At 39.0% G+C, this 27886-nt stretch overlaps 1 protein-coding gene across 2 annotated transcripts in view; it reads right to left on the bottom strand.

The window, feature by feature from the left end:
- Positions 1–27886, bottom strand: part of TANGO6 (transport and golgi organization 6 homolog) — a 178537-nt gene that overhangs the window by 61705 nt on the left and 88946 nt on the right. For both annotated transcript variants that reach the window (XM_036834025.1, XM_036834024.1), the window contains one exon: positions 13845–13985. In XM_036834025.1, coding sequence (XP_036689920.1) covers positions 13884–13985 — 102 coding nt within the window. In that variant the 3' untranslated portion in view covers positions 13845–13883. The remainder of the gene's footprint in view (positions 1–13844; positions 13986–27886) is intronic.

Raw genomic sequence — 27886 nt, 5'->3', positions numbered from 1 at the left:
CAAACTTTATGGAATGCCACTAAAGTAATTCTTATAGGATAATTTATAGTTTTTAATGCTTTCTTTAGAAGAAAGGTCCAAATCAGTGATCTAAGCTTTCACCTTGAGAAACTAGAAAAATAAACAAGTTAAAACCAAAAGTTTATAGGAGGAAGTTGTTGTAGGCAACCCTAAATGGCATCCTATGATCCCCATCTCCTGATATTCATACCTTATGTAATTCCCTCCTGTTGATAGGGTTGAACCTAGTGACTGCTTGCAAAAAACAGAATGTGGCAAAAGTAATGGGATGTCAATTCTGAGATTAGGTACAAATGACAAGACGCTCATCTCGTTGCCCTCTCCTGCTCTCTTGATTGCTCACTCTGGTGGAAGCTAGCTGCCATGTTGAGTTGCCCTGTGGAGTGGCCCATGTGGCAAAGTGCTGAAGGAAGCTGTGGTCAACAGTCAGCAAGGAACTGAGGCCTTCAGTCCAACAGCCTGAAAAACAACTGAATCCTGACAACTATGTGAGTGAGTTTGAGAACTGCTCTATCCTCAGCTGATTCTTCAGATGAGACTGCAGCCCAGCTAACACCTTGATTTCAGCCTTATGAGAATCCTTGAGGCAGAGGCACCCAGTTAAGGCATAACTGGCACCCAGTTAAGGCATAACTTATGCCAGTTAAGGCATAACTGAACTCCTGAATTACAAAAACTATGAGATAAAATGTTTGTTGTTTTAAAATCCGATAAGTTTGAGGTAATTTGTCATGTAGTGATAGATAACTACAGCAAGAATATTAAAGATAGGAGGGAAAACCAATGAAATGGAAAACCAAAAACAATAAAGAAAATTAATTAAACTAAAAGCTTGTTCTTTGAAAAAAATGTTAATACAATTGACAAACTTCTAGTTAGATTGACCAGGTAATGAGTAGCACCGTGTAAAAAGAGAGGACTAAGGACAGAGCCTTAGGGGACTCCAAACTTTGGAGATCTGGTAGTGGGGAAGGAGCCAGAGAAGAAGACTGAGGAAGAAAAGCCATGAGGTAAGAGCCATCAGGCAAGTCTATTGCATGGGAGGCCTGGAGAGGAAGGAGTTTTCAAGAAGGAGGCAATGGTCAAACATATCAAATGCTAGTGGGTGGTCAGGTAGTATGAGGATGAAGAACTGACCACTGGCTTTTTCAATATTTTGGTTGATAAGGGAATGCTGGGGATAAAAGTCCCCTCGGAGTGACTTGGGAAGAAAATGGTAAAGGAGGTAGTGCAGCCAGCAAGTTCAGACAACTTTTTCTAAGAGTTTAACTGTGGAAGAGACCAGAGAAACAGGGCTATAGTTTGAAGGGGAAATGGGGTTAAGAAGGTGTTTTGTTTATTTGTTTAAAATATATTCAGTAGAAAGAAGAAACTGATGGTGCAGGTAACCCAATTGAGAAGCAGTTTTTACTTCAGGGTCTTTCAGCTTGAGAATAATAGAAATAAGTCTAGTTGCCAGGACCAGGGTCTGGTGGTGGGTGTGCCTTCTTTCATCTTCCAAGAGAGAAGCTTGTTCCCAGAGGTAACTGTAGCTTTCGTCCTTACGTGTGTTGGGGGTGGGAGGGGGTGGGGGAGGTAGTACAAACCTGATCCCTGGCTTTACGTAAGAAGCCTGGTTTGGAGTTCAGTTCCTGTTTTCTTGAGGCAGTTGAAATTCTAACCCAAAACTGTCTGGTGTCCCTACAGAGCTGAGGCTTTAGTCCTTGAAGAGTTACTGACAGAGTTTGAGGTAAAAAAAGGTAATAAATAGCATTAATTGAGTATTTACTATATACCTGGCACTTTACATTTATTAACTCCTGTAAGCTCACCAGAGCTCTATGAAATAGGTCTTATTATGATGATCATTTTACAAATGAGGGAACAGGGACAGAGATATTAAGTAACTTGCATATGGTCACATATTCAAGACTCAGGAAGTGGCAGCTTTGGGATTTGAATGCAGGCAGCCTGACTTCAGAACCCAAGGGTTTTGTAATAGTTTATACAGAGGAAAATATGGGAGTAAGGATTCATCATACAACATATAATAACTTGGGCATGCTGATCTAAAAAAAATTCTCTACCTTAACATCAGAACCATACGCACACTGTGGGCAGTGATTTCATCTCATTTTAGCAACACATAATCTATCATATCAAAATAATGTCATCAATTTGATTTTTTTGTTGGCATTAAATTTTTATTTATTTTCTAATTTTAAAATTTTTTTATTTTTAAAATATTTATTTATTTATTTATTTGGCTGTGCCAGGTCTTAGCTGTGGCATGCGGGATCTTCGTTGCAGCATGTGGGAGCTTTAGTTGCGGCATGTGGGATCTTTATTTGCGGCATGTGGGATCTAGTTCCCTGACCAGGGATCTAATCTGAGCCCCCTGCATGGGAGCACGGAGTCTTAGCCACTGGACCACCAGGGAAGTCCCTAAAATTTTAAATGTATATGTTTTTAAAGCTGTAATGAGCTAAAATATATAATTAATTTGTTTTTGCATATTTACTTAATATTATGATAAATATTATTTTAACCAGAAAAGTGATGTCTGCCTCCTCAAAAGACACATTAAGAGAAGACTGGTTGATGCTGCAACTAAGAGTTCACATGCCGCAACTAAGAAGCCCGCATGCCACAGTGAGGAGCCCATGTGCCCCAACTAAGACCTGGTACAGCCTAAATAAATAAATAAAAAGAAAAGACTGGTAGAAACTATTTGCCATACATATATGTGACAAAGGACTTGTATCTACTCCATACAAAAATTCTTACAACTTAATAAAGACTTGGAGAAATAAAGAGAAATAATCCAATGAAGAAATGGAAAAAGATCTTAACAGTTACTTCACAAAAGAGATACAGGAATAGAAAATAAGCACTTGAAAAGACATGAGCTGAACATAATTAGTCATCAGGGAAATACAAATTAAAACCGCAATGAGATGCCATTACGGATTCATTAAAACGGCTAAAAACTAAAAAAATAATATGATACCAAGTGTTGGCAAGGATATGGAGCAACTGGAACTCTCATACCTTGCTGGTCATAATGTAAAATGGTACAACTACTTTGGAAAACAGTTTGGGTAGTTTCTTATACACCTACCATATGATCCAGCAATTCCACTCCTAGGTACTTACCCAAGAGAAACATATCTATATCTATATCTATATATATATATCTTCACACTAAGACTTGTACCAGAATATTCACAGCAACTACACTCATAATGGCTCAAAACTGGAAACAACCTGAATGTCCATCAACAGGTAAATGTATGAACGATTGTGGTATAGTCATATAAAGTACTACTACTTAGCAATAAAAAGTGGTGAATATTAATATACACAACATGGATGAATCTCAAAAACCTTTGCTGAGCAAAAGAATTCAGACATGAAAGGGTATACACTTTATGATTCCATTTATATGAAGCTCTAGAAAAGACAAATCTAACATATAATAGCAGGAAGCATATCAGTGGTGGTCAGGATTGGGGTGTGGAATGGGAGATGATGTGGGCACAAAGGAACTTCCTGAGGTGATGAAAATGTTCTATATTTTGACTATAGTGATGGTTACATGAGTTTATATCAAATCTCATTGAAATATGTACTTAAAATGGGAAGGGGCTTCCCTGGTGGCGCAGCGGTTGAGAATCCGCCTGCCAATGCAGGGGACACGGGTTCGAGCCCTGGTCTGGGAAGATCCCACATGCCGCGGAGCAGCTGGGCCCGTGAGCCACAATTACTGAGCCTGCGCGTCTGGAGCCTGTGCTCCACAACAAGAGAGGCCGCGATAGTGAGAGGCCCGCGCACCGCTATGAAGAGCGGCCCCCACTTGCCGCAACTAGAGAAAGCCCTCACAAAGAAACGAAGACCCAACAAAGCCATAAATAAATAAATAAATAAAATTAAAAAAAAAAGAAATAGTTACTTTTAAAAAGAAAAAAAAAATGGGGGCATTTTACTGTATGTAAATTACACCTCGGTAAAGTTGATTTCAAAGAAAGCAAACTGCAGACTAATAGTATGTAATAACAGTAAGAGTAAAATAGTATGTTAATGTTCTGTTTTTGTAAAAGAAAAAAAGCCCATATAAAAAGCCCATATATTTTTGCATACCTATAAGAACACAGGGAAAGGTGTCAAAGAATATATACCAAACTACTATCATTGTTTACTTTAGGAGGTAAGAATATTAAATATAACTAATATTTGGGAGAGACGTGGATTTTTTCTTTATATACCTGTGTATTGTTAGGCACGTGGCAATAAGCTTGCACTACTTTTGACCGTGTAGTAGTTAGTATGCAGGTATGCTGCCAACACACCATCCCTGAGTGCCGTTTCTCTCATCAAGAGTCAGAGGCTACTTCCCTTCCCCTTGAACCTGGGCTGGTTTGGGGGACTTACTTTGACAGTAGAATGTGGCAGAAGTCATACTAAGCCAGTTCTAGGTTTAGCTCTTAATAGGTCTGGGCAGCTTCTCTGCTTTCGTTCTCTGGGAAACCATTCACCATGCAGAAAAGAAGTTTGACTTAGACTACTGAATGATGAGTATCCACACACAGGGACAGACAGAAGCCATGTGGAGGAGCACTAGGGTGCCCCAGGTCAAGATCCCACCTGGATGCAACCTCCTGGGTGAGCCCAGCATACACCGCATGCAGTAGAACCACCAGCTGAGCCCAGACAACACCATGTGGGAGCAGATGAGCTGGCCCTGCCAAGCATGACCAATATTACAGAATTCTGAACAAATAAATGGTGGTTGTTTTAAGCCATTATGTTCTGAGGTCCTTTACTACACATAAGGGAACCAAAACATATGTTATGGAAGAAAAAGCCCTTACACTAAAATTTTTTAATTAGTAAATTAAAAGTTTAAATATTTCTGGAAACTACCTAATTAGAATGCCCTTAAGTTGATTCATTATAATGCTGCACCTTTAAACAAATTTTGTTGAGTAAGATACTTCTAAAGGCGATTTGTCATTCCTTGACTAGTCTTATACATTACTTAATAGCAAAATGAATTAATAATTTATTACTTTTTTTTTTGGCTGCTGCCACACAGCTTACAGGATCTTAGTTCCCCAGCCAGGGACTGAACCTGAGCTCCGGCAGTGAAAGCGTGGAGCCCTAACCACTGGACCACCAGTGAATTCCCAGTAATTTATTACTTTAAACAAGACTTTTTTTCCCCACTGCCATCAAGAAACAAACAACAAAATAACACAAAAGAGAACTTTTTTTAGTCCATTCACTTTGAAAAACACAATCTTCAAAAGATATTTTTCTCTATTTGACAATGGACACAGCAGGGGGTTCAAAAAGCCCTATCTCACCCACAATTTCAGGAAGTAATCTGTCAGTATATAAACAATTTAAAATATAAACAGCCTTTGAGTGAATCCACTTTGGCAAATATCAATCTTACAGAAATAAAGGTCCAGTTCTTTAATATGTACATATATATGAAATATGCATATATACAGATATATATTTCCATTAGCACACAAATATGAGAATTTATATTGCAGTACTGCATGCCATAGGAAAAAAAGTGAAGTTTCATCCACAGAGGAATGTTGAATAAGTAAACTGTGGTGTATCTATACTATAAAATATTATGCAGCTGTTTAAAAGCTCCTCTCCTCATCTTAATTCTCAGGCCAACCCAACTGGAACTCACAGTAGCCTGCTAGACAAATCCAATTATTCCATTTTCCTTGTTTTCTACAACTGGCTAGAAGAAGGTGTTTGTCAGAGCAGAATTTGGGGCTGATTTGCCCCTCTCTGGGCAGGTATCATCAGGTTTTCTACAATCAGATTACGGGCTTCATCCTGGAGCTGGATGGGATCATGGGTTGCTCATCACTTGGATGAACTCTGAGGTGGCAAAGTGAATGCTGAACTAAACATAAAAATTAAGCAGGTGATATGGAAAAGAGTTGGACAAAGCGCATTAAATAAGGGTGTTCTGCAGGTTGTAAGAGTTAGAAATATACCCTAGAGCCCAGGACCTACCCTTCTCCTGGCATATAGAGGAATTGAGAAAAGGTACCTCCTAACCTAGAAGTATAAGCTGCTTTGTCCCTGCATTCCCAGTGTCATTCTAGTTGCCGTGGCACACTGCAACAGACCTGAGATTTAGTTCTCTCCCCTCATTCCTCTTTCCAAATATTAATTCCTGATCTTTCTTACAGAGTTCACTGAAGGTACTCTTAAGATGAAGCAACATGAGTGAATATGGCTTTCTATTCCTGCTCTCATTTTTAGAAGTTTCTGACCTAGAGTAAACTAGAACTTGTCTGAGCTTGCTGATTAGAAGACTACGTTCTGCCTCTAAAAATAAGTGCTGTGCTTTGTATGTCATGGTGACACTACCAGATCTGAGTTGTTCTTCTAGGGCAGCAATGGGTTCACACTGAGTCATCCATCAGTCCTTCCCTGACCTCCTTCCCTTCATCCACCCACCCACCCCCAACATTCTCTGACAGGCTCCTTCATTCCTTCTGGGAGCAAAGGTACACATTTTAGAGATAGCTGGTCAGGGTTAGAGGATGGGTCTGAAGCCATGGAATAATTTTTCTCTGTGAGACATTAGCAGTCTCATTCACTGCTGACAAGAGGATCCCTTTCTGGAAGGCAACTTAGCACTAAATACCAAGAGCCTTAAAAGCAGGCACATACTGTGACCTAGTAATTCCTTTCTAAGAACCAATCCTAAGGAAAGAATCAAAGATTCACCAAAGGATTTACGTATAAGAATAATCAATAGCACACTTCTTATAATCCTCATAAAGTTCCTCATAAAGTAAGGAACTGGAACCACCTAATTAAACAATATCTTTCTAGAAGATAATTAAATAAAATTATGATAAACTCAGGTTATTAATTAATAACAACCAATAAATCTTATATTTTCAAGAAATATTTAATGACACGGAAAGTGCTTATAATGTTAAATTTTTAAAAAGCAGGATACGTACAATGTAATTACAAGTCTGAGAAAGAAAAAGAAACTAGAAGGAAACATCAAAATGTAAACAAAGAATGGTTACTTCTGAATGGTGAGACTATTAGTGATTATTTTCTTACACTTTTTAATATTTTCCAAATTGTCCAAAATTATCACGTATTACTGATACAATTAGGAAGGGAAAGGTCTATGAATAGATTTTAAAGCTATATCTCTCAGAAAAATTGACATGAGGAAGAAAAACATAAGGAGGAAGAGAAGAAAAAAAATTATTCGGCCTGGGCTCCAACTTTCAATTTTGGCCAGATTAGTATTTCCAACTTATATTAATATAAGTATTTGTTGAATTGAACTATACTGATGCTAACCTAGGCAAACTTGGCAAGAAGCATTTCATTTAATTCTCTGAATTTGCTGAAAAATTCTCCTTTCAAAGTATGTGAACTCTAATCCTTGACTGTTGTTCATTGCTGCTGAAATCTATGAATGCTGAACTCCCAGACGAGTACCCAATTATTCACACATCCAACCCACCTTTTTTTTTTTTTTTAATTTTTATTTATTTATTTATGGCTGTGTTGGGTCTTCGTTTCTGTGCGAGGGCTTTCTCTAGTTGTGGCAAGCGGGGCCCACTCTTCATCGCGGTGCGCGGGCCTCTCGCTATCGTGGCCTCTCTTGTTGCAGAGCACAGGCTCCAGACGCGCAGGCTCAGTAATTGTGGCTCACGGGCCCAGCAGCTCCGCGGCATGTGGGATCTTCCCAGACCAGGGCTCGAACCCGTGTCCCCTGCATTGGCAGGCAGATTCTCAACCACTGCGCCACCAGGGAAGCCCCACATCCAACCCACCTTTCACCTTCAGGCTATGCTGTGAGTTGAAAATCTCTGAAAGCTAACGTACAAAGCCATTTTTCAAAAACTGACCTGCTGTTCTTGATAACGATGAGGAACTGATGTAGCCCCAAAGCACTTTGCCACATTCAACTGCAGGGTCCCAAAGAGAAAAAGACAGACAAGACCGTTTCCTCTGAGCTCCCATAATACCCTACACAGGCCTCTCCCTAAATCAGCAGGTCACCTTAGAAGATCTGTGTATGAGTTGATGGCTCTAATTCAAACTATAAGCTCCTTGAAGGAAGAGACGGGTGCTTTTTCGTGCTATTTCCAGCCCCAGGCACAGAACTGGCCATTCAGTGCCTACTCAAAAAACATTTTTGAACTGAACTACATTGATGCCTCTGCTCTCAAGATTAAGAAAAAAATAAACATATTCAAGATAAAAACTAATGAGAACCTGCTGTATAGCACAAGGAACTCTACGCAGTGCTCTGTGGTGACCTAAATGGGAAGGAAATCTAAAAGAGAGGGGATATATGTATACATACAGCTGATTCACTTCACTGTGCAGCAGAAACTAACACAACACTGTAAAGCAACTATACCCCAATTAAAAAAAAAAAGATTAAAAAAAGAGCTTTGAGCATTAGAAAGAGCTACCAAATAACCCAGGAATTTATATGATTTAGACTTGACAAAGGCAGGAGATTAGAATTCAGAGAATGTCTGGGTATTACTATGGGCAGAGGAGGAAACTTGTTTTTCCATCAAGGACTTCTGATCCAAGCTTGAAATTCAAATGAGAGCCACAAACAAGTAAAAAGCAATTTCATTTATTTCTCTTTTTCCTTAGAATGAGAAATAAATATCAGCAAAGGATATAAAAACATTCCCTAAATACAAGGGATAATTTAAAAATATACTTTAGTTCATATTATGGTCCATTAAATGTAAAGGAAGGCAAAAAAAAAAGGAGGCATATGTAATCACTTCAAAGGTGGCCACAGGCTCTATAATAAGGACACACTCCTATATTCAGCAGATTTCAGAAAAGGCTATCCACTAAAAAGTATGCTCATAAAATTGGTATAAAATAGATAAGATTAGCCATGTGCAGAACCTCCCACATCCAAGAGGATTTGTAATTACAAGAAGGAATGAATAACTTTTTCAAGCTCTCTCCAGTGAGATGGCAATCTAAGATATAACTGAGATGTAGGATAGGGTTAGAATTCAGTCAAGGCCACCAGGATGACTGCACAGGTGAGTACTGTACAGCTCCAGGCCCTGCCATTCATACAATACCGCCTCTTGGACTTTTTGAATCTGAGAACAACCTGCACAATTGTATGTGGCAGTCCTGGATGTAACCAACATATCTGAGTGATGTTATACAGCAGAACATGAGTTCTACAACAGGATGCATCAGCAGGAGCCCTACTGACATTCTGGGCCAGATCATTCTTGGTTGCAGGGGGCTGTCCTGTGCACTGTAGGATGTTTAGAAACTTCCCTGGCCTGTACCCATTAAATGCCAGTAACGTACCCCCTGCCCCAGTTTAACAACTAAAAATGTCTCCAGACATTGCCAATGTCCCCTGGGGGGCAAATTCTTCCCCCCACTCCCCCATTTGAGAATCACTGGCCTAGAGGAACAAAGAACTGGTAGTGCTTGTCCAGCTCTGCTGAAGAGAGAGAAGATACTTCATCTGGCATATGTGAGAAGAGTGTAGTCTATATCAGATCAGGAATAATGCTCTAGGCAATCTCAGAAGGAAATACCCTTACAGATGTACTCAATACCCTTTGCTTTAATTCCACTTGTCAGGTATTGTCCCAATTACCAATTCAATATCTTGGGCACAGTTATTTAATGTTATACATTTAAAAGAAGTTTTAAAAAAATGCAATGACATATAACAGCCCACAGGTTATTGTCAACGTCGACATTGGGCCATATAAGAGGAAACAGATGGAGAAACATTTGGAGTGACTGGTAATTTAGCAATGCATTAAGATTAAATTTCTAAAAGTACAATAAAAAAACTAAATAGTTCCTTAAATAAAAGAAATGAAACCAAAATCCTTCCACCATATTTTCTATGTTGAGGAGTAGAGATTAAAATATATAGATTCATACTTATAAAATGTTGGTTTAAGAAAGCCTTTCTATATAAGAGAGAAACCATAAAAGAAAAGATAGATTTGCCTACATCAAAATAAAAAACTTCTATATTTCAAAACAAACGAAACAGAAAATATGAACAAACTAAAATGTAAACAAACCGAATATTTACAACATAAATGTTAGTGGTTCAAGATCTGTAAATATATAAAGCTTTACAAATTAAATAACAAAATCAACACCCCAATGGAAACATGAAGAAAGGATAGGACAGTCAGTTCACACACACACACATACACCCTCCACAAACACAAAAATTAGCCAATAAAATATGAAAAATATTTAACCCTGTCAATTGAATAAATGGAAATAAAAACACAGCAACATTTCTTTATATATCTGCTTGATAAAAATAACACATAGCATACATAGTGCTGATGAGGGTACAAATATTCTCAAACATTAAAATATAAACTGGCACAATCTCTTGGGAAGATAATTTAGCAATAAATATGTTTTAAAATATGCACATGCTTTTAAGAAATTCTACTTTTAGAAATTTTTCCTAGGAAATTATCGTGGATCTGCACAAAGATTTAGCTACAAGAATATTCATCTTAACGTAATTCATAATAGTGAAAAATTAGAACAACCTGTAAGCTGGTCAGTTGAAAAAAATTATGATACATTCAAATGATATAGTCTAATGCAATCATTAAAAATTATAGAGGATATGGAAAATGTGTGTTAATGACAGGAAAAAGATGCTTAATGACATGGGAAAATTTTCAGGATACAGAATTGTGTATTGGGTAAGAGACTGGATCTGGAGTCAGATTGTCTGGATTGAAATTTTGGATTCATCATTAATTAGCTATGTAACATTAGGCAAGTTAGTAACCGTCTCTGTATCTGTTTCCTAATGTGTAAAAAAATGTAACCTCTATGAAATAACAGCAACAATCTAGGCAACAATCACCAGTGGTTACTTAAAACCAATAGGAGGAAGGTTGATGGGGAAGTTTATTATGGATGTATCCTACTAGAAACACCACTGATCAATCTTCACATCACTAAAATGAGACACCAGACATCATACGCCTTGTAATGTGAGACAACAGGAAATACAATACACAGCACAGCCTATGAAATATTCTTGCCCCCTAAAATTTGACCCAAATTTACCCAAGTGTCCGTATCTATCAACTTACTGGAAACATGGGGATTTAATTCCATTAAAATGAGGTTCAGACTTCCCTGGTGGCGCAGTGGTTAAGAATCCGCCTGCCAATGCATGGGACATGGGTTCAAGCCCTGGTCCGGGAAGATCCCACATGCCGCAGAGCAACTAAGCCCATGCGCCACAACTACTGAGCCTGCGCGCTAGAGCCCGCGTGCCACAACTACTGAAGCCCACGCACCTAGAGCCCGTGCTGTGCAACAAGAAAAGCCACCGCAATGAGAAGCCTGCACACCGCAACGAAGAGTAGCCCCCACTCTCTGCAACTAGAGAAAGCCCGCGCGCAGCAACAAAGACCCAATGCACCCAAAATTAATAAATAAATAATTTTTTTAAAAAAATGAGGTTCAAGGACAATCAAAATAAATTGATGCTGATAAAAAGTCAGAATAGTGCTTACCTCTGGGGCAGGTATAGCTTAGGAAGGGAAAAAAGGAAACTTTATGGGTTATTAGAAGTTTCTCTGTACTGATCTGGGTGATGGCAGATATGTAGAAAACCATAAAACTACACTATTAAAATTAGTGTACTTTATATACTTTTCTATATGTATATGATACTTCAATTTTTTTTTTTTAATGAAAAGAAAAAAAAAAACTCCTGCTGATTTTTCACCATTGTCTAGCGGCAGGATGAAAAGTAGATGTGGTTAGGGAACTGAAGCCAAGAGGAAGCGGTAGTACTGCACCTGGCTCCTACCTATGGGCCTGTGTTCCCATGGAAATCCCCTTGCTGCAAAGAAGAGCTGGGGATGGGGAGAGCACAAGGCCTGGACCACTGAAACTAGGGTACTTATTAAAGAAGTCTTATAAAGTGGCTGTCACAAGGATTTCCACACCAATTGTAAACTGAGGACATTGGCTATGTTGTAAAAATGGGCTTTAATTTCACTTAAAGGATTTCAGTCAGCCATCTCATCTATGCACCCGGACAAGTTAATAAGGTGAATTAGAAAGTAGCAGTTAAAGCTAAGGCAATGTTTACAGCTGGATACTTGTTAGACTAGGCTACAGGAAGATTAGAACTTTGAGAATTGATGGAATACGCTTTGAAATGCCAGAAGGCAGTTTTGGAAATTGGGCTAATTATGGAACTATGTAAGGAGGAGCAAGGCCTCTCTCCCACTCAACCTAGTCCTTCATCCCCACCTTCAATCTCACCACAGGAAATGATTTGGACTGGCCCGTGGAGATGGAGAAATGTGCCTTTTCAGCGTTTATCACGCCAATGATAGCGGTCTACCAGAAGTTACAGAGAACAGACATGTTTTGTTGATGCATCAGACACATCCTTCTCAGATCGATGATCACAATGATACACACAAATGGAAGTCAGAGGTGCATCTGATCCTGTAATACGTTAAACTTAACACTCACACCTACTGTGAGAGAATCAATTCTCATAATGGTGCACTAGTCTGGTATGTTTCAGACCCATATTTAAGACTAAAGCAAATATAGAAAGTTCGCCTTTCTTCAAAGGGCAGAAAAAAGATCTTTTAATTTCACTCTCATGAGATTTTCCTTTCAGCGATAAAAGAATTTAAGTGGTTGGAGATCTAGGTTCTATCTTCTTTAGCCAGAGGGTCACCCAGAAATTAGGAAAATTAAGGGCTACGTCCGTGGAAATGATGCATGGCTATGTGGAATCTTTGGAAATCCTTAAAAATGTTGGTGAAGGAAGAATTCAACGTAAATTCTTGATACAAGAGGCAAAAGCTAGTTTGTTGTTTTTTTGGGTTTTGTGGCCATGCCGTGCAGCATGCGGGATCTTAGTTCCCTGACCAGGGATCGAACCCGCGCCCCCTGCATTGGAAGCGCAGAGTCCTAACCACTGGACCGCCAGGGAATCCCAAAGCTAGTTTGTTTTTCAAAATCTTCCCCTAGTGGGTAAAGAGTAAAATTTAATCCTTACAATAGCCATATGAGGTAAGTGCTATCAATATCCTCTTTTTATATATGAGGACACTGAGGCACCAAGAGGTTGAGAAACATTCCCATGATCACAAAGCTGATAAGCAGCAGCTTGGGATTTGATCCCAAGCAGTGTAACTCTAGAGCCCATGGCTTTACAACTCTCAGCTTGTGTGGTTTTGAGCAACTTCCTTCGAGTTGGTAGGTTCAGTTCTTAGCACTACTATTTACCAGCTGAATGAGTCTTGAACAAATTGCTAAAGGTCCCTGTGCTACAGTTTCCTCATCTATAAAATGGGCCTAACAACAGCCTCTTTATAGAATTTCTTGGGAAAATTAGATGAGATTACATACACATAGAGGACCTGGCACACAGAAGTCATTCAACCAGAGTTAGCGCTCTTCTTTCCCTGTCTGACATTCCCCTTCTTTTTCATGGTTGCTGCTGCTCAGCAAGTGGGAAACTTCTCATTCCAGCTCTGAGGAAAATCAGGGCCCCAACATAGCTCAGGGGAGGAGACTAAGCAGTTGCAGAAGAATGGGCACTATTGCTGCCAATCTCTTGGTGCGCGCTGGACATTTGCTAAATCCTTGAACAGGAAGTAGCTCACCTCAGCCCAAATTGTCCTCACCTTGCTAGCATAACAAGCCTCCAGGTGCACAGACTTTGGTTCCACAGCCATACTGCTCCCTGACCCCATTCCAGATGCTGGAACAAGAAAACTCACCTAATGCCCTGACAATTCGCATCAGGATTTCCCCGACTTTCATTCTGGTCTCCAGTGTGTGCTTGTCTTTACCGCCATCATACTGTGCCAACAGGCCAGGCAAGATTTTCTCAGGGTACACATCTGAGAGGAGGGCAACCCCTAGGGTTGAAAATAAAAAGAAAGGATTCATTACTGTTCAGCACTGAAAAGAAAATAAGCCCAGACAGCCTGTGATGGGATGAAAACAGAGACATTTAAACCCACCTCTGTCATTCTACCAGCAAGGGCTGCCCTGTATTGGAGTGACAACATTGTGAGTGGAAAGAACATGGGTCTGAGAGTTCACACTCCTGGATTCTTCTAGTCTCAGGCCTATATGATCTCTAAGATCACTTTCAGCACTGACATTCTATGATCTATGGATTCTAGACTCTGGAAGCAGAGGCTAGATGATTACATATCATGGCGGGGATTTACACAGCAGTGGGAGAAGACCGGATCAAATGCCCTCGAGGGAGCCTTCCAAGTCTGAGACACTAAGGTTCTATGACAAGTATCGTCGCTGCCCACACATCAGCCTGAAGCACAGCAGTGCTTCCGGTCTTTGCTGCAGTTCTCTACCCCAGTATGAGTTTTCTCTGTAAAACTGTCAGTGATGAGAACAACTTCTGTAAGGAAATAAGGAATGCAGATTCTGGGCATGATTAGTAGTAGACCATGCTTCCGGCTGAGTTCCCTGATCAGAAGTAGGGAGGACCCTGCTCTCGAGTCTCCCTTCCTAGTACGTGCTGATCCCCTCTCCCATCACGCCAGAACTCCTAGATGTAGAACCTGCAGCAGTGTTATCATCATCTGAGCCCAACCCCGTATCGAGTAAACTTTACAGGGGCTGACAGAGGAGGCGAGATACGACTAAGACAGGACCAGAAATAAAGCCCCTAGTCTCAAAACTATATAAATACAAATTCCATTACTTGGGGGGAGGGGTTACGTACTATACCCTAAAGAATAGTGAGGAAAAAGGAAAAAAAACAAATGAAGGAAGGAAACTCAGGTCTCAAACTACACCCAGGGTGAGAATGCTTCTCACCACCTCTACCTCAACCACTCCAGTCCATCATTTCTGGCCTGATTTTTTTCAAAAATCTCCTAATTGGTCTCCGTGCTTCTACCCTATTCCTGCACTGCAGCTGGAACTATCTGGTTAAAACGAGTCAGACCTCATCATTCGTCTGCCCAAACCGTCACTGGTTTCCCTTCTTCCCTTAATAATGAGCAGCCCCCATCCCCCACCTGCCTTCGCTCTGCCTCTGACCTCACCTCTTACCACGCTCTCCCTTCCTCACTGTCCTCCAGCAACTGTGGCTGGAACTCCTAGCTGTGGACCAAGCTTCTTTGGACCCAGCATCTTCGCCTTACTTCCCCCTCTGCCTAGGCTACTCCTCCTCCAGGTAGCCCATGGCTTGCTCCTAAAAGCCCATCATGTCTCTGTTCAAATACCACATTCATCGTATATAAAATGACAGCCTCCTTCTTCTACCACTCTTTATCCTTCTCACCCTGCTTCATTGTTCTTCTTAGCAATTAATAGTACCTGAAATGATATATACTTGTTTATTTATTGACTGCTGTCCTCAGAATGTGAACTCTACAAAGTCAAGGATTTTGTTTTGTTCCCCACTGTAGCCTCAATGCCTAGAAGAGTGCCAGCACATAACAAGTGCTCAATAACTATTTGTCAAACGAATGAATGAATAAAAGGGTTCAAAGATACAGTCTTGACATAAATTTCAGGAATTAAGAAAGAGAAGATGGGGAAGGAGTAATATAAATGCTTGAGAAATCTATAATTATTTTTTATCTGAGTTTACCATTCTTCCATTTAATTTGACAATCTTGCAGGCAAAGTCTATATACTGTTTTCTATGTTATAGGTTGGGGTTCCATTCTCTTATAAATAGATATACACCAAGGCGATGCAACTGCTGAGGGCTACACCTGCTTGTCCATCCTCTTTTCTGCCCTCCTCACTCTTATACCTTTTCATTGCCTGAAAAGCCTGGGAAGTCTCTGCATATGGGTCTTAAGCCACATCTGTCTTCCTTTATGTGGCCTCCAGTTTTACATAAACAGAAGCTCTGCTCTTTAGGGAGTTTCAGGCTGTGGTAAAACCTGAATTAGACAGCTTCTCTGTTGGCAAAATGTGACACTGCGTTTGTAGGTAGCTCTATTATGCAAAACGAGGGGTAAGTTTTTGGAGGTCCAAGGTGGAGTTAGAGACCTCCTAGCATAGGAAAAATGTCTGCGGCTAAGAAAAAGATAAATGAAGGAAACAGTTTCCACATTCTAAAAGAGCCCAAAGGAAAAGTGAATTGATAGTTGGTAACTGCAACGCTGGCAGATGTTTTATCACTGATGTATCACAAGGCCTGGTACGTATTATAGATCTGTAGCAGTCATAACTACTTCTTCATCAGAAGTTCCTAACTCGAAATTCATTGGATTTGTTTCCTTTTAGGAATATAGTTGCGACTTCATAATGGAAATGTCGTAAAATGGGATTTGCTCTATAAAACTTTGATCTATATCTAGCTTTTCTGAAAAACATCTACTACTGAAGTCCCTTCTACTGTCATTTATGCCTATTTTTACCTCACTAATCTTTAGCAGAGAAGTTATTTACTTCCATGAGAATATCCCGCTGTATACTTCAAAACCAAATGAGCTCTTGATTTCCTCTCTGTAGCGGACAGGCATTTTGGTTGCACACAGCATCTACTCTCTCTTCTGGTAACAACACCTGCTGTTCCTTTGGGAAATACCCCTTCCCTACTCTCAGTCTATGTAGTTTGAGTGGGGCTAACTACCCACTTTCTCTCTCTTCATGTGTTAACAAACTCATGTCAAGGCTGCCTTAGGATATTCCATGCCATCATCACCACAATGTCTGGTTCAGGAATGGGGGAAGAGACTCAATCCTGGAGCCAATTTTGGAACTACTAGGAAAGATGAGCTCCTGGAGTCTGTGTGGGGGGCGGGGAGGGAGGGGGGATTGTTTTGTTTTGTCTTCTTGTTTTTGCCTGTAGAAGTGATTAACCTGGAGCTGCCAGTGGCCATCATGTGGAGAAAGTCAACCCCAAAATGGTGCAAACACAGAGGAGGGTCAAGCCAAGAGAGGAAAGGAGAAAAGGAGAGAACTGTGTCATGCTTGGAGCCCCAGGATCCAATTATACATTTACTCACTAGAACCTTTGGATACATAAGCCAATAAATATCCTTTTATGCTTATGCCAGTTTGATTTTTTTTTTCAACCAAAGGAATCATAATATATCCTTCTTCAGGTTAAAGAAACAAATTCAGATTTTTTAAAAAACTTTTCCTATAATGCCAAACTTTTAGTTCCACCAGGGAGCATTAATTCTCCCAATCTTACATAAAAAGGTTGCCAATAGCAAAGTACAATTTCCTTGCTTCCCACATTCCCGGTTAGCAATTGTTTATCTTCCTGCTGGCTTGCTCCACAGACTGCTGCCAAATGGCTCTCTGACTGTCTGAGTTTACCTTCTCAGGATACAGCTGCCACCTATGACTTTATGAATCCCTAGAGGACAATGGTTCCTTCCTTACTCTTAGACGGAGCAGTGAAGAGAATCACATATGATGGTTAAGACTATATAACAATTTAAAGGGATGAGATTTTGTGTGGCTGTTTTGTTTCTTCTTTGAAAAGTTTTTTGAATTTTGACAACTGAGGAAGCCTGACCATAACCTTCATATGCCCCTTGGCCCCTTCTTTGTAATATGAAAACAGGGTAATTTCTGGGTCAGCACTGGGTTTAAGGAAACATGACACATCAATCCCTTTGGCAATAAGGACCAAATGATTGTGTGAGAGATACCTCTCCTGCTCTGATCACAGGAAAATGACTATGCATTTCAAGATGTGGTGTAACAGATAAGATACAGAGAAAGCAAAGGTGAACCAAATCTGGCAGGAGTTCATGAAAGCGTTCTGATCTGTGTTTTGGGGCAAAGCACGGGATAAGGCAAATTAACCAACTGAAAAAATATTATTGAAAGTACTTTGTGCGACAAAATAGAGACAGTCAATTTTGTAAAATAACTGTTTTTTTTCCCCCAAAGACTTTCATTACAAAGCCAGAAATGTATTCTGATCCAGCGTTGACTTCAAGATGATCCCTCAGCATGCTGCTCAGTGATTCTGCAGACCTTGGGCAGTCACCATAGTTTAGGTCTCACTTTACACAGTGCTCTTGCATTGTAGGAAAGACAGTCTAATCCTAAATGTCTTTGCTGACTGGCTCTATCCCAGGAATCTGCTACATCATCCCCACTTTAAAACTAACCTGACTTATTCCCCTGGGCAGACAACAACCTACCTCCCAAAATACCCACATCAACTTGGAAACCACCTACTCACTTGAATTTCTCAGGTATTTCTGCAGAAAATTGTAAGAAACACAACTCCCCACATATTGAATGATTCCATTTATATGAAAATGTCCAAAATAGGCAAATTTACAGACAGAAAGTAGGTTCAGTGGTTGCTTAGGGCTGTGGGAGTCGGTGGGGGGGAATAAATAGGGACTGACTGCTAATGATATGGAGTTTCTTTATGGAGGGTAAAACATTCTAAAATTAATTATGGTGATGGTTACACACTCTGTGAATATAATAAAAAACACTGAATTGTATATTTTACATGGGTGAATTGTATGGTATATGCAAAAAAAAAAAAAAATCCAATTAAAAAATGGGCAGATGATCTGAATAGGCATTTTTCCCAAGGAAGACATACAGATGGCCAAGAGGCACATGAAAAGATGTTCAACATCACTAATCATCAAGGAAATATAAATCAAAACCACAATGAGATACCACCTCATACCTGTTAGAAGGCTATTATCAAAAAGACAAGATATAACAAGTGTTGGAGAGGATGTGGAGAAAAGGAGACTCTTGTGTACCGTCGGTAGGACTGTAAATTGGTATGGCTACTGTGGAAAACAGTATGGAGGTTCCTGAAAAAATTTAAAATAGAACTACCATATGACCTAGCAATTCCACTACCAGGCACTTATCCAAAGAAAACAAAAACACAAACTCAAAAAGATACATGCACTCCTATGTTCATTACAGCATTGTTTACAATAGCCAAGATACGAAAACAATCTAAAAGTCCATCAATGAATGAATGGACAAAGAAGACATGGTGTGTGTGTGTGTGTGTGTGTGTATATATATATATATATACACACACACACACACACACACACACACACACACACACACAATGGAATACTATTCAGCCATGAAAAAGAAAGAAATCTTAACATTTTTAACAACATGGGTGGACCATGAGAGAATTATGCTAAGTGAAATAAGTCAGACAAAGAAAGACATCCATAAAAAAAATGAAGAAGCTTTTAAAGAACTTTTATGGAATAAATACTAATATCTATTGTTAAGTGGAATGCAAGGTGCAAAACAATGTGTACAGAATTCAACAATTTGTGTACAAAGGGGAAATACATACACACATTTATACACTCATAAATAGTTCTGGAAGGATACACAAGTAACCAATGATATTGGTTGTTTCTAGGGAGGGAAATGGAGTGACTAGAGGATAGATAAGAGAGAAGAGACTTTTTACTCTGTATCTTTTGGTACCTTTTGAATTTTGAACCATGTAATGTATCAAATATAACTAAATAAAATATAAGTTAAAAAAATTGTGATAAAGGGCACAGTCTTTTAAATAGAACAGCCCCTTTTAGAGATGAAATGTAAAAATAATTTTCACTCAAATATAAACAGATGATCACAAACATCTTCCTCCTGAAACCTCACTAAAGGTGATAGTCAAGGAGTAAAAAAAACTGACAAACAAGGATAAAAAGAACATAGTTATCAAAGGCTGAAGTCTGGGACTTCCTGGTGGTGCAGTGGTTAAGAATCTGCCTGCCAATGCAGAGGACACAGGTTCAATCCCTGGTCCGGAAAGATCTCACATGCCGCAGAGCAACTAAGCCCAGGCGCCACAACTACTGAGCCTGCGCTCTAGAGCCCACGAGCCGCAACTACTGAAGCCCACGCGCCACAACTACTGAGCCCACGCGCCACAACTACTGAAGTTTGTGCGCTATAGGGCCCATGTGTCGCAACTACTGAGCCCACGTGCTGCAACTACTGAAGCCCACGCACCTAGAGCCCGTGCTCGGCAACAGAGAAGCCACCGAAATAAGAAGTTCGCGTACCCACAATGAAGAGTAGCCCCTCTCGCTGCAAACTAGAGAAAGCCTGTGCGCAGCAGAAGACCCAATGCAGCCAAAAAAAAAAAAAAAGGCTTAAGTCTGAGTAAAGAGAGTAAAGATGGGACAAATAATGATATGTATTTGATAGAGCTGTTGGATCATTTGTAAAAAATTAGCAATAATTACATAGAAAACTAAGCAAATATACAAGAAAGGACAACTGGAATTAGGCTTAGCGATGAATAATATCCAGAGTCAGCAACAACACTGCCCAATGATTTAGCCAAAAACTGTGATGGGGAAATGGCAGAAGGAGAAGGGTAGAGGCGTGCATGTGCAGGCCCTGTGTGCATTGTAGACGTTAAATCTTCATCCAACATCAGGAAATGAGTAGAAAATATGCAAAATTTTTAACATCGAGATCCATGAGAACATTTTATTTATAAATAGGGAGGTAATTACTAGAAGAAACTACTTAAACGGGGGTAGAGGGGATGGTTATCTCTGAGGACTGTAACCGTGAGGGGGTAAGCAGGGCAGGAGACAAGCTTCTTGATTCTTTACAAACTATGTTCAGAGAAATTAACAGAAATAAGTTTGTTTTAAAAACTAGAAAGAAGGTAAAATGTATATTAACCTGGGAGGAAGCTCTAGTTTGAAAGAACAATGATGGTGAAGAGGTAAGGTACAAGGAAATTTTCCTTCTGATGACAAAAAGATAATCACCAACCTGTGATTGTCCTTTCTTGTTGCAGCTCAAGGACACAAAGATAAGAAGGTAGAACCTGAAGAGAAGGGGACTACTACCCTCTAGCAGGGTACTTCAGTGTTACATTAGAGGACAGCTCATTATAATGAAACTAACAATCATTTCAGCTCCAAGAATGCAGGAAGCTGCACAAACTGGGGAAGTTGGTTATTAAATCAAGGAAGTATGGGAACTCAACTGAATAGCTGGGCTGTCCTTGTAATCACAGTAAATGATAGCGTCTAGCATGCCAACGTGATGTTAAGTTCTCTAAAGCTCCAAAGTTGTGTTAAGTGTGGACAAGCCCCAACAACTTTATAAAGATTCAAGATGAGCAAGTGTTACTCAGGCCTGAGGAAAAAAGAGGGTTAGACTAAAGTTGAAGATTTGTAAGAATGGCGGTACAGTACCCAGTGTCTGCCTCTTTAAATCAAGATCTAAATAATATACTCAAACACTAAAATAAGGCCAATATATTTGCTTACATTGTTCTCTAATTCCCATTTTGGAGGGCAAAAAGTTGAAATTAGTAATAATCTATATTTACCGACAGTTAACTATACTTGCCGGAAGCCATTTGGATCATGAAATATTTATTTATTTATTATAATAAATAAAAACCTAATAGCAAGGACAGTAAAAATTCCTAACATTTAATGAGTGCTTTCAATATGCCGGGCATGGTCCTAAGCACTTTATATGCATCATCCCTTTAATGCTTCCAACAATCCTTTGAATTAGATGCTATTTTCATTCCTAATTTTACTGAGGGAGAAGCTGAGGAACAGAAGGGTGAAAAATATGGCCCAAGATCACAGAGCTGCCACATGACCGAGCAGGACTGCAAAGCTTCATATGCTACCCCACCACCCACCCGGCAGCAGTGCCTAGGAGAAAATAACTGCTGGAATAGCACTAGCTTTGCAAATCCTAACCCCAAGATAGCAAATCTTATATTTTCAAGTATTATCAGCCATAAAGTTTACTTTCTGTTAGACTCCAAGGTCAGAGGAAGGAGAGGCACTCTGCACACTGCATCCCGTATGAACAAGGCAGAATCCTCTTGGGTCTAGTTGGCTTCACAGGGACTGCCTTGTTCTTAATTGGTGTATTTATTTATATTTATCTTTATGTGGAAAAGGGAGGTAGTAATGTTAATGAAATTCACAGACGACTTTAACTTGAGATGCTGCTAACATTAGTGATGACAGAGGAGGTATACAAAAGGAAATAAAAAACTTGGATTTTAGTGAGTTTCAGTTTTCAATCAGTGATTCTCAAACACCTCCACTCCACATATTTATGGCTATTGAGAGCCCCCTAAATCTCTTATTCTATTACCCTCCCCCAATAAATAAAACCCAAAACAGCACCAAAAGCTTAGAGTCCACTTTGTCAGGACTACCTCTATCAAATACTCTGCATGATTCAGAACAGAGGTGAGAAAAGTGAGCCTCAAAAACATGATGATCAAGGTCTGTAGCACATACAGAAATATGAACAAAGCTGCCCCTAACTGACTGAAGGCATAAGTGAGGAAGGAAGGAAAACAGCAGTTACCACTGCTTTGAGAGTAATCACTGCCCTATGTATTTAGAGAAACTTGCATTTCAGCTGGTCATGGGTGACAAATAAAGAACCAGGATGTTATTCATTTAGTTCTCTTTATGTAGCTTTCAAAGAATGAAACATTTTGTATAGTAACATTCTCTTTATGCTATTAAAAGAAACACTTACTGATAATATGAAAAGAGGGGCTTCTGATTTCCCAGAACACAGTACCTAGTCCTCTTTAGCTGAATCTAGGTAAGAAAATAAAAGTCTTAAAGACCCCTAGCTAGGTGGTCCCAGTAGAGGGAGTACCACCTGAACTCCAGGTTCATTTTTTTGTAAGTTTTCTACTGGCCTTTCACCTCAAACCTATGCAAAGAGAAGCTGCAGGATCAGCAAAGCTGACTGATGCAGCAGGTTCTCACTAGTTTTGAGAGAGCCGAAGCCTCCCAGGGGAGTGGTCACCTGGCCTGAAGCTCTAACAAGACAGGGCTGATCTTTCACATGATCCAGTGTCTTAATGTTCGGAGACCTGCTCTGTGCTTTGGGTACTAAGCAGTGATACAGGCAAGTTCAAAACTCCTGAATTCTCCCATTTTTCCTTAAACATAGCAGATGTCCTAATGAGATGATTAGGCAAGTCTTTGTGACAGGTGCTCTGGGCTAGGACTGGCTTAGAAAAAGTGATTGTTGTGAAATTAGTAACCATGACATGCAGGACTTAAACTGTAGTTTCATATGGAAACCAGGCAGAGCTACTATAAATTGCCCTGATAAAATGCACATATACACATAAACACCCTGCCTACAATTTTGGCAAGTAACCAGATCTAGTCATGGCCCCCTTCAGGGATCTACACAGCCCTCAGGTTAAAATCCCTCTGCTAAGCAGGGCACCTATAAATAGAGGGGAAAGGAGACTTGAAAAACTGTTTCCACGATCAAAAGAACGTGGCTTTTTCCCCCTGACGATACATAAATAATATATGATCACTGTAAAAGAGTCAAATACTAGAGAAAAACATAAAGAAGAAAAGAAAAATCACTCATGGATGTATGGGAGGATTGAGGAGTGAAGGCTATGGGGAACCAGTTTCTTTTTAGGGTAATGAAATGTTCCAAAATGGATTGTGGTGATAGATGTGCAACTCTGAATATACTCAAAGATATTATATTATACGCTTAAAAGGGACAAGTTATATAGTATGTGAATTATATCTCAATAAAGCTGCTTTTAAAAAATCACCTGAAACCTAAAATCAACATAAGCATTTTAGTGCCCTCTCATCCATACACCACTCTTTGAAATAAATACACACACACACACACACACACACACATATACACAAACACTGTTTTTATAGTGGACAACTTTGTTTTATTTAACAGTCTTCTTTTTTATGGGAGGATGAGGAGGGCTTATTCCCCCAGATGTCTTGGCTTTCACAGTAGATCATTTGAGGTGGTCTGACAATAACATTGAAAACTTTAATAGCAATATTATTACTTAGGATGGAGAAATATTAAGGATTCTTGTCAATTTTACTTCTGTTAAAAAGACGGGAGGGAATTCCCTGGCAGTCCAGTGGTTAGGACTCGGCGTTTTCACTGCCGGGGCCTGGGTTCAATCTCCGGTCGGGGAACTAAGATCATGCAAGCCGTGCAGTCAAAAAAAATTCAAAATTAAAAAAAAAAAAGAAAAAGAAAATCTCTTGCTAAAAGAAGTGGGGGGGAAAGGAGTCAACTAAAGAAAATTACAAATCACTTATATAAAAGTATGTAACACCACTATAAAGCAATTATACTCCAATAAAGATGTTTAAAAAAAGAGTATATAGAAGTAATCTGCAGCTATGGCATAAAACATAAAGCTTGGAAAACAACTTTAGAATTAAGGCAATAGAAATCATTCTTTCACTCATTCACACATTAATAGGGTGTCTACTCTGTGCTAGGTACTAAGTGTTATAAACCTAATAGGACAGCACCTGTCTAGAGAGAGAGACAAATTAGACAATGATTACAAGACAGTGTGGTTAGTACAGCATGTTGGGTGTAACGAGAGCACAGAGGAGAGAAATTTAAAAAGGGTGTAGGAAGGGGTGGGGCTTCCTAGAGAAGGGGACAAGGGAGCTATGCTGCAAAAAGTTCAGGGTTCTTCAATTGTGTGCTGCCCCTGGGACCAAGAGCCATTTGCATAATTATTCATGTGTGGAAAAATTTCATAAACTTTTAAAGACAGAATTAGTATAGGCACCTAACTCCCATTTATACTCTTAGGGTAGATTCCCCAAGAAAAAGAACTGGCTGCAAGTGTATAAACATTTTCAAAGCTGCATTCCAAAAACGTTCCTATTAATTCTCCTACCAAGAGTGTTCAAGTGTGTGCATTTCAATACAATTGGCCAGCACTGGATAGTCCCATTAAAAAAAAAAAAAATCTGTGTTTTTGAAATGGTACAAAAAAACCTGTATTTCATTATTATTTTAATCTACATTTCTTTGCCTATTAGAAAAATTTCTCAAATTTTTATTACTTATACTCCTCTACTATGAATTGCCTATTTTTTATCCATTTATCTACTGGATATTTTTCTTATTAATCACTATGAACTCTTTATATATAGAGGCTTAACTGCTTGTCCTTTAAATAAAAAACAAGTTTATTGAGATGTAATTCATATACCATAAAATTCACTCTTTTAATGTATATGAGTCAGTAGTTTTTAGTATATTCACATAGCTGTGCAACCATCATCACTGTCTAATTCTGGAAGATTTTCATCACTCCAAAAACAAACCTCCTACCCATTAGCAGTTACTTTCTTTTTCTGCCCAGACTCCCAGTTCTAGGCAACCACAATCTATTTTCTGCCTCTACAGATTTATGTTTGTCCTTCTTGCTGCAAATCTTTTTTCTTTAATTATACTTTGCATTTTAATTAAGGTTAAATTATTTTCGACGTGAATGAGTTTTAAACTTTTAAGAGATGAAATCTATTAATCCTTCCTTTTTGACTTCTCCATCCAGAGACTAAATATTGTCTCTCTGTGCTGCATTCTGCATAATGTCTTCCTTTCTACCTTCTGGTTCATTAATTCTCTCTTAGCTATGTCTGCTGTAAAACTCATCCACTGAAATTTTAATTTTAGTTATTCTACTTTTTATTTTTAGGCATTCTATTTGGTTTATTTTTCAAATCTGCTACATCAACTTTGATTGTTTCCTATCCCTGAAGATATTTTCAAGGTTGTCTTGTTTTTCTATGAATACAGGAAGCCTGGTTACTTAATAATTTGTGTGTGATAAGTCCAACATCTAAAGTCTTCTGGGACCTTGTTTCCTTGTGCTTGGTTATTTTGTGAATATATTTTAATTATTGTACATAATTAAATATACAATAATTATTAATTAAATAATATTATGAGAGGAGGAATGGGGAGTTATTGCTTAACGGTTAAGAGTTTCTGTGTGGGGTGATGAAAAAGTTTTGGAAATAGATAGCAATTATACAACATTGTGGATATATTTAATGCCACTAAACTGCACATTTAAAAATGGTTAGTATAGCAAATTTTTTGTTAAATATTACCACAATAAAATTTTTAATCATTAAAAATTTAAAAATAAAAGTAAAAATTAAAAAATTATTTTGAGGATTCTTTGGGGTCTAGGGTGAAGGTCCCTTCTTCCACAGAGATATGCTTTTGTTCTTGTAAGACATCCACAGACACTACCAGTATATAAACATTTTAAACTCTAATTCCCAGCTTGAACTTTCCTGAATCCCAATAATGCAAATCTGCAGGAAAGGTGGACCATGCTGTGATTACACTGTCTCTAGCAACAAGACAATGCTCCTCTCAGACCCTGGGGATGAGGTGAAGGGGTACCATTTTTACTTCTGATTCATCTGAAGGTGTATTCCTTTGGGGTCTAAGCTTAATGTTAGAGGTCTTCTATTAGACTCCCCACTTCAAGTTGGGACTAGACAGGCTTTCATTTATGCAGGTTTGACCTTCAAGAGCACGAAACTAAAACTGAATTTCAGCAGATACCCTGAGGGCAAATGCAGGTTCTTAAGCTCCCTCTACCTTTTAGGGTCCAGCTTTCTCTTAAGATGTTGGCTTGGTAATTCATTGCTTTCTTGTTAGCTCTTTTATGCTTTTAAAGTGTTTTAAATATGTTACCCTGCATAACAACTGTTTTCAGCTGAGGTATCTCATCATTATTGGAAATGGAAGACAGAAATGTATTTTCTTCTAGATTTTTGTCTAGTTTGAATGTAAGATTTAATGCACCTGACGAATATGGCGCATACTGCGGTTTCTTTGTTGTTAGTAATATTTAGCATGTTAAGATTTTCCATTTATCAAATCTGTCATCTTAAACAAGCACCTTCACTCCTGAGCCTTTCCTTTACACTGCTGTCTTGCTGAGCTCAACTTGAGGTTATTTTCACATTTTCACATACAATTTTTGACCCACTGACCTAACTGATCCTCTCAGCAACCTAGTGTTACATGTAACAGCTTCTAATACAAATTGGTGAAAGAGCAAACACATGGTGCCACTAGAGAATCATACAGTTAAGAGTAGAGCAGGATGGCTCTATGAGCTCTCGTTTTCCTTATATGTCTTTGTTATGAATAGCATCTGGATAGACACATCTGGACAAAATTTTGCTGCTAATTTAACCATTTGGTTGCTCAACTGCAAGACAAGAAGTAATGGATATATTCAATTTTATCTAATTAGTATTCCCTGACTTAGTAATTTTGCAAACTGAATCACTTTACAAACTAAACATAGAAAAGTTATTATTATGGTCTGGTTTCTAAGCAACCATTTCATTAAGAAAAGCTCCACTTGGGAAAAACATCTGTTCGTCAGTAAGGTTTCTGCTGTTATCATATAATTTCATGGAGAAATAGCCACGGTCACCCTGTGCCTTAGTAATCCCTAGTTGTGAAAAGGTCAACAGGGGGTACTGTAACAGAGGGAGCCATCTGTTTCAATCTGTGCTGGTCCCTGAAACTTGTTATCATGAAACGATTCAGTTTTCCTAAACGGCTACATAATTTAAAATCCATTATCTTCTGATAATAAAAGCAGTCAATGTTCATGTTAGAAAACATAAAAATATAAGAAAAAAAGGCACAAAGAAGAAAATAAAAATCATTTGCGGTTCTGATGCCTTCATGTTAGATCTCAATTGAAAGATGGATTCCGCTGCTTCAAAAAATTATTTGAAAACCACTGACTTAAAATAACTCCATATGGTTTTACCTTTGTCATCTGCAATGAGAATATTTTTCGTAATGGTTAGGGGCTGTGTGCTGGACAACTGAGTTCAGAGATTTGTAGAGACAGCCAAACATACTCATTGCATTTCATGAAAACAGGCTTAAAGAGAGACAGCAATCTGACAGGGATGAGAAGGTGACGAAAGGTATGTGTCACGTGACACATCACCTGTGA

Source organism: Balaenoptera musculus, chromosome 19 (genome assembly GCF_009873245.2).
Source record: "Balaenoptera musculus isolate JJ_BM4_2016_0621 chromosome 19, mBalMus1.pri.v3, whole genome shotgun sequence".
Lineage (NCBI taxonomy): Eukaryota > Metazoa > Chordata > Mammalia > Artiodactyla > Balaenopteridae > Balaenoptera > Balaenoptera musculus.
Note: the sequence above shows the minus strand (reverse complement) of the source record. Positions and strands in the feature narration are given on the sequence as shown.